This window comes from Oncorhynchus gorbuscha, unplaced genomic scaffold (assembly GCF_021184085.1).
Source record: "Oncorhynchus gorbuscha isolate QuinsamMale2020 ecotype Even-year unplaced genomic scaffold, OgorEven_v1.0 Un_scaffold_1086, whole genome shotgun sequence".
Taxonomy (NCBI): Eukaryota; Metazoa; Chordata; class Actinopteri; order Salmoniformes; family Salmonidae; genus Oncorhynchus; species Oncorhynchus gorbuscha.
This window is the reverse complement of record NW_025745972.1, coordinates 55,375-63,358: the sequence shown is the minus strand read 5'-3', so window position 1 is coordinate 63,358 and position 7,984 is coordinate 55,375. Positions and strand designations below refer to the sequence as shown.

At 44.2% G+C, this 7,984-nt stretch overlaps 1 protein-coding gene across 1 annotated transcript; it reads right to left on the bottom strand.

Moving 5' to 3' along the window:
* Positions 1-1,577: 1,577 nt before the first annotated feature.
* LOC124021205 (loricrin-like) lies at positions 1,578-3,486 on the bottom strand. The gene is made up of 3 exons (XM_046336555.1): positions 3,258-3,486; positions 2,040-3,141; positions 1,578-1,800 (listed from the first exon to the last, which is right to left on the bottom strand). Exons 1-3 carry the CDS (start codon positions 3,484-3,486, stop codon positions 1,578-1,580), a joined length of 1,554 nt encoding a protein of 517 aa, XP_046192511.1.
* Between the last annotated feature and the right edge of the window lie 4,498 nt (positions 3,487-7,984).

The following is a 7,984-nucleotide window of genomic DNA, read 5'->3' as shown; positions in this document are numbered from 1 at the left end:
TGCTGTGCAACAGACTTTTCTAACATTTTTGAGAGGAGTGGAAGATTCGATATAGGCCGATAGTTTTTTATATTTTCTGGGTCAAGGTTTGGCTTTTTCAAGAGAGGATTTATTACTGCCACTTTTAGTGAGTTTGGTACACATCCGGTGGATAGAGAGCTGTTTATTATGTTCAACATAGGAGGGCCAAGCACAGGAAGCAGCTCTTTCAGTAGTTTAGTTGGAATAGGGTCCAGTATGCAGCTTGAAGGTTTAGAGGCCATGATTATTTTTATCATTGTGTCAAGAGATATAGTACTAAAACACTAAAATACATGCTGAATCAACTGTGACAATGACACTCGCAAGACCTATGGATGTCCTCAGGGCAGTGTGTGTGTGCATGAACATGTACTTTTGTATTTGTGTCCTATTGCAGCCTATGTGCTATGTTTGTGTGTCTGTCTACTGTCTATACCATACTGCAGGTTACTTGTGTCAGTACTGTGGCACGGCTGAGTGATGCATGTGTATACAGGATGTATCAGCCCAGAGAGCTACAATCACGTCGTTTCTGTCTGGATTTCCTGCATGATTCAGCCAGTCATCCAGCAGTGTGTTCATTCTCTGCTCTCAATATTTATCCCACACCTAGAGCTCCATGATCAAGCAAATACCAGGAAACAAGCTGTGGGCATCAGCTAATCAATAGCAAAACAAATGGCTTCTATCTCATGAGTCAATATCGACTCGGACATATCCTCCTTAACACTTAACACAAAGTCTAAAGCTAAGTCTCTCTGACTGCAGTCATTTCATTTCATTTAACCGAACGAACGTGCACACATGCACACATGTACACACGCATGCACAAACATACATACGCAGGCCCGGGACGAGCACACACGCAGACACGCACCCCCCCTGATCCTCGCACCCCCTCCCACAACCTCTCCACTCCCTGGCACCCCAAGGGTACAGTATGAATTCAATAACACTGACACTTAGTCTAACGTTGGGTGCACTACAAAGGCAGCAAGGATCGTGGCGGGCCTGTTAGAAAGCCTGATTTATGTGTTAAATGCACACTTCTTTTATCCACTATTGAAGCATTGACATCATTAGCAGAGAGTACATAGCCTTGGGAAAGAAAAAAGGGAATGTGTGAGATGAGAAGTTAACTGTTGGAGTTAGAAGGAGAGTTTGAGTTCTTGGAGCTTTGAACATGACACCCTCTCTTATCTATAGAGACTAGCATGCCCTACTGATCTGAAATGGCTTCCTCTCCTTGTCTCCTCACTCTCGCTGCCATTAACTTTACAGTATGTAGCTGGAATCATAGATTACAGTACATGGTCACACTCTATGGAAAGTTACATAGTTAGCATGTAGTTATGTAACCCAGGTCCTGGAGTGCCGCAGTATGTGCAGGCATTTTGTTCCAACACAGCTCTAGATTGAAGACCCAAGATGAATTTAGATCCTCCAGGACCTTCACAGAGTTATCCACCCTTGTGGTAGTTAGATTCTTCAAGAGTTATCCACCCTGTGGTAGTTAGATTCTTCAAGAGTTATCCACCCTGTGGTAGTTAGATTCTTCAAGAGTTATCCACCCTGTGGTAGTTAGATCCTCCAGAGTTATCCACCCTGTGGTAGTTAGATCCTCCAGGACCTCCAGAGTTATCCACACTGTGGTAGTTAGATCCTCCAGAGTTATCCACCCTGTGGTAGTTAGATCCTCCAGAGTTATCCACCCTGTGGTATTTATATCCTCCAGAGTTATTAACCCTGTGGTAGTTAGATCCTCCAGAGTTATCCACCCTGTGGTAGTTAGATTCTTCAAGAGTTATCCACCCTGTGGTAGTTAGATCCTCCAGGACCTCCAGAGTTATCCACCCTGTGGTAGTTAGATCCTCCAGTTATCCACCCTTTGGTAGTTAGATCCTCCAGAGTTATCCACCCTGTGGTAGTTATATCCTCCAGAGTTATTAACCCTGTGGTAGTTAGATCCTCCAGAGTTATCCACCCTGTGGTAGTTAGATTCTTCAAGAGTTATCCACCCTGTGGTAGTTAGATCCTCTGAGTTATCCACCCTGTGGTAGTTAGATTCTCCAGGACCTCCAGAGTTATCCACCCTGTGGTAGTTATATCCCCCAGGACCTCCAGAGTTATCCACCCTGTTGTAGTTAGATCCTCCAGAGTTATCCACCCTGTGGTAGTTAGATCCTCCAGGACCTCCAGAGTTATCCACACTGTGGTAGTTAGATCCTCCAGGACCTCCAGAGTTATCCACCCTGTGGTAGTTAGATCCTCCAGGACCTCCAGAGTTATCCACCCTGTGGTAGTCAGATCCTCCAGAGTTATCCACCCTGTGGTAGTTAGATTCTCCAGGACCTCCAGAGTTATCCACCCTGTGGTAGTTATATCCCCCAGGACCTCCAGAGTTATCCACCCTGTTGTAGTTAGATCCTCCAGAGTTATCCACCCTGTGGTAGTTAGATCCTCCAGGACCTCCAGAGTTATCCACACTGTGGTAGTTAGATCCTCCAGGACCTCCAGAGTTATCCACCCTGTGGTAGTCAGATCCTCCAGAGTTATCCACCCTGTGGTAGTTAGATCCTCCAGAGTTATCCACCCTGTTGTAGTTAGATCCTCCAGAGTTATTAACCCTGTGGTAGTTAGATCCTCCAGAGTTATCCACCCTGTTGTAGTTAGATCCTCCAGAGTTATCCACCCTGTGGTAGTTAGATTCTCCAGGACTTACAGAGTTATCCACCCTGTGGTAGTCAGATCCTCCAGAGTTATCCACCCTGTGGTAGTTAGATCCTCCAGGACCTCCAGAGTTATCCACCCTGTGGTAGTTAGATCCTCCAGGACCTCCAGAGTTATCCACCCTGTGGTAGTTATATCCCCCAGGACCTCCAGAGTTATCCACCCTGTTGTAGTTAGATCCTCCAGAGTTATCCACCCTGTGGTAGTTAGATCCTCCAGGACCTCCAGAGTTCTCCACCCTGTGGTAGTTAGATCCTCCAGGACTTCCAGAGTTATCCACCCTGTGGTAGTTAGATCCTCCAGGACCTCCAGAGTTATCCACCCTGTGATAGTTAGATCCTCCAGGACCTCCAGAGTTATCCAACCTGTGGTAGTTAGATCCTCCAGGACCTCCAGAGTTATCCACCCTGTGGTAGTTAGATCCTCTGAGTTATCCACCCTGTGGTAGTTAGATCCTCCAGGACTTCCAGAGTTATTTACTCTGTGATAGTTAGATCCTCCAGGACCTCCAGAGTTATCCACCCTGTGGTAGTTAGATCCTCCAGGACCTCCAGAGTTATCCACCATGTGGTAGTTAGATCCTCCAGGACCTCCAGAGTTATCCACCATGTGGTAGTTAGATCCTCCAGGACCTCCAGAGTTATCCACCCTGTGGTAGTTAGATCCTCCAGGATCTCTAGATTTATCCACCCTGTGGTAGTTAGATCCTCCAGGACCTCCAGAGTTATCCACCATGTGGTAGTTAGATCCTCCTTTTTGCTCCGCTATACGCTATGTCCCTGTCTGTCTGCTAACATGGTACATTGGAATGTTATTCAGTCAGAGTACCTGTGTGTGTGTGTGTGTGTGTGTGTGTGTGTGTGTGTGTGTGTGTGTGTGTGTGTGTGTGTGTGTGTGTGTGTGTGTGTGTGTGTGTGTGTGTGTGTGTGTGTGTGTGTGTGTGTGTGTGTGTACTACAGTATGACTATGAGAAGAGGATTCTCCAGCTAGCTCCCTATTCTCTCTTGTTCCGTTCCACAACATTCCCAGGAGACTGTCTGACAACTTCTAGTAGTACAGTGGATGTCCACTTGAGGTCTAAGGGCCCAGGGCCAGGTTTCTACTAAGCTAAGTTATGGAATTGTTTTAAGATGGTCATTCCAAAGATGATTTAGCTATTTGATTTAGAAGTTTAGGACCCCTGTCAGTATATAAAAATACAACAAAATAATTTGATTACATTGATTGAATTTGGTTTTACTGCTATTAATCCATAGAAATGCATTGAATACAAAATGTAGATATCAAGATCTTAAACAGACAGTTTTTGATGGGGATTTTTGTATTATGCTAATTAGATTCCCACAGTGGACAGACATCAACTCTAGTAGTAAAGTGGATGTCCACCTAAACTCAAACCTTATAGGACATGTGTGTATCTGTGAGTGTGTGTGTGTGTGTGTGTGTGTGTGTGTGTGTGTGTGTGTGTGTGTGTGTGTGTGTGTGTGTGTGTGTGTGTGTGTGTGTGTGTGTGTGTGTGTGTGTGTGTGTGTGTGTGTGTGTGTGTGTGTGTGTGTGTGTGTGTGTGTGTGTGTGTGTGTGTGTGTTTGTGTGCGGGCAGACGTGTGTGTGTGTGTGTTAAATTTAAATTGCTGTAATTCTGAGAAAGTATTGGTAGGCTTAGCTTAATTCTAGAAGGTGTTGGTAGGTATTGGTAGGCTTAGCTTAATTCTAGAAGGTGTTGGTAGATATTTGTATGCTTAAGTCTAGAAGGTGTTGGTAGGTATTGGTAAGCTTAATTCTAGAAGGTGTTGTTAGATATTTGTAAGCTTAATTCTAGAAGGTGTTGGTAGGTATTGGTAGGTTTAGCGTCATTCTAGAATGTGTTGGTAGGTATTGATAGGCTTAGCTTCATTATAGAAGGTGTTGGTAGGTATTGATAGGCTTACCTTCATTATAGAAGGTGTTGGTAGGTATTAATAGGCTTAGCTTCATTCTAGAAGGTGTTGGTAGATATTTGTAAGCTTAAGTCTAGAAGGTGTTGGTAGGTATTGGTAAGCTTAATTCTAGAAGGTGTTGTTAGATATTTGTAAGCTTAATTCTAGAAGGTGTTGGTAGGTATTGGTAGGTTTAGCGTCATTCTAGAATGTGTTGGTAGGTATTGATAGGCTTAGCTTCAATATAGAAGGTGTTGGTAGGTATTGATAGGCTTACCTTCATTATAGAAGGTGTTGGTAGGTATTAATAGGCTTAGCTTCATTCTAGAAGGTGTTGGTAGGTATTGATAAGCTTCATTCTAGAAGGTGTTGGTAGATATTGATAGGCTAAGCTTGGTTGGAGATAAAATTGCAGTGACATCTGATATTTATAATCATTCGTTACAATTAAATATCATAATTAATGGCTATTTAGACATAGCCTGCCAGATTGTTGAAACAATTTGCTTTCCAAATTGTCGCCATAAGATTCAGTTCCAACTTGCACTCTAAAATGGACAGGGAAAATTCAATAGGCTGTGCCTTGCCACTAGCTATATTTAAATGCTGTGATATCCACAACCAACAGATATTGTCTTAATGTTTCAGAAGATACTATAATGTAATAACCACGGAATAATGTCAAAGCAATACTAGATTGATACAATATTGTTTTCCTTCCTGTCAGACCTCTGGATTCTGATTCTGCCACTCTCCATGGTGCTGAAATTGATGGTATTTGCTTGATTGTCACAAGAGTAGAAGGTCTGATGGTGCTAAAGTAAACAGTCACAACACCATAGCAAGGAGACAGCCTACACTGTGACTGCCCAAACATCTGGGAATGTTTGTAAGTGAGTCAGAGGCCTGATCTATTTACTGAGAGTGTCTGAGGCAGGATTGGTTATCTCCCCTGTCCTCATCTACCCCATACCCCATGGCAGTCCGCAGTCCTCCCCTTAATCTCCCCTATTTTCCCCAATCTCTCCCCACAACTCTCCCCCTCTCCCCTTTCTCCCCCTGACTGTGGCTGGCATTCAGACAATGAGATCACCATGGCGATATCTGTCTGCCTGTCTGTCACCGCAGAGATGTTTGTGGTTGATGTAATGTAAGCTTTTTCTCCTTAGTTACAGGGCTTATATAGTGAGAATACAGCAAGGACAGAGATAGATAGATTTATTTGACCATTTAAAACACAATACAACCACACATGTGGATAATGCGTTTACCTATTTAAAATAAAATAAAAATATATTTTTTTATTATGATTATTATTATTTATTTTTTCCCACCTGGAATTATAGCAGCTAACACCTCTGAATGCACAGCCGCTAATCTGCGGCCTGCTAGCTGTCTAAAGCACATTGGACTGCTGGCTTAAGAGGCCCTTCGGACATATGTCTTCGGCCACTATACACATTTTGCCAATTGGCCTGGTTTACCACACGGAGCCCTGCTGATCCATCCACTGATGTAACTGCACGAGGTGGCCACAACAGACTTCCCTCTGTCGCGTCATCCCTCTAAGGCCTGTCTGTTAGCCTGCTAGCCCCGTGCTGCTAGCTGCCTGAAGCCACACACTGACTTGTATGATCACCCGGCTACGCATGCCTTTCTCTAACGTCACCATGCCATGTTGATTGCTGTTCTGCTTTGTAACTATTGTTTTATTTCACTGTAGAGCCTCTAGCACTGCTCAACACGCATCGGCTAACAATTTAATTCCACTCCTCCACACACGCATTGACATCACCTGGTTTAAATGCTATTTCTAGAGACAATATCTCTTACATTATCACTATATGCACAGGTTTATCCCCACTGTATACACATCCTACTATACCTTTGTCTGTACATTATGCCTTTAATATATTCTACCGTGCCCAGAAATCTGCTCCTTTTACTCTCTGTTCTGAACGTACTAGTTCTGTTAGCCTTTAGCCGTCCCCTTATCCTACTCCTCCTCTGTTCCTCTGGTGATGTAGAGGTTAATCCAGGCCCTGCAGTGTCTACTTCCACTCCCATCCCCCAGGCTCTCTCATTTGTTGCTGTTCTGGTTTGTAACTATTATTTTATTTCACTGTAGAGCCTCTAGCACTGCTCAACACTGCTCAACACGCATCGGCTAACAATTTAGTTCCACCCCTCCACACACGCAGTGACATCACCTGGTTTAAATGCTATTTCTAGAGACAATATCTCTTACATTATCACTATATGCACAGGTTTCTCCCCACTGTATTCACATCCTACTATACCTTTGTCTGTACATTATGCTTTGAATATATTCTACCGTCAAGCTGGTGACCTAAACTGGGACATGCTTAACACCCCAGCCATCCTACAATCTAAGCTGGATGCCCTCAATCTCACACAATTTATCAATGAACCTACCAGATATAACCCCAAATCCGTAAACACGGGCACCCTCATAGATATCATCCTAACTAACTCACCCTCCAAATACACCTCTGCTGTTTTCAACCAAGATCTCAGCGATCACTGCCTCATTGCCTGCATCCGTAATGGGTCAGCGGTCAAACGACCTCCACTCATCACTGTCAAACGCTCCCTAAAACACTTCTGCGAGCAGTCCTTTCTAATGGACCTGGGCCGGGTATCCTGGAACGACATTGACCTCATCCCGACAGTAGAGGATGCCTGGTTATTCTTTAAAAGTGCCTTCCTCACCATCTTAAATAGGCATGCCCCATTCAAAAAATGTAGAACCAGGAATAGATATAGCCATATAGCCCTTGGTTCACTCCAGACCTGACTGCCCTTGACCAGCACATCCTGTGGCATTCGGCATTAGCATCAAATAGCTCTGTGATATGCAACTTTTCAGGGAAGTTAGGAACCAATATACACAGGCAGTTAGGAAAGCTAAGGCTAGCTTTTTTAAACAGAAATTTGCATCCTGCAGTACAAACTCAAAAAGTTCTGAGACACTGTAAAGTCCATGGAGAATAAGAGCACCTCCACCCAGCTGCCCACTGCACTGAGGCTAGGAAACACTGTTACAACCAACAAATCCACTATAATTGAGAATTTCAATAAGCATTTTTCTACGGCTGGCCATGCTTTCCACCTGGCTACCCCTAACCCGGTCAACTGCCCGGCACCCTCCACAGCAACCCGCCCAAGCCCCCACCATTTCTCCTTCACCCATATCCAGATCGCTGATGTTCTGAAAGAGCTGCAAAATCTGGACCCCAACAAATCAGCCGGGCTAGACAATCTGGACCCACTCATTCTTAAATTATCTGCCGAAA

Coding starts and splice junctions, on each gene's coding strand:
- LOC124021205 (XM_046336555.1), bottom strand. CDS start 3,486: ATGGTGGATAACTCTGGAGGTCCTGGAGGATCTAACTACCACAGGGTG. Junction 3,142..3,257: donor CAGGGTGGATAACTCTGGAG/GTCCTGGAGGAT, acceptor ATAACTCTGGAG/GTCCTGGAGGATCTAACTAC. Junction 1,801..2,039: donor GAGGATCTAACTACCACAGG/GTGGATAACTCT, acceptor TAACTACCACAG/GGTGGATAACTCTGGAGGAT.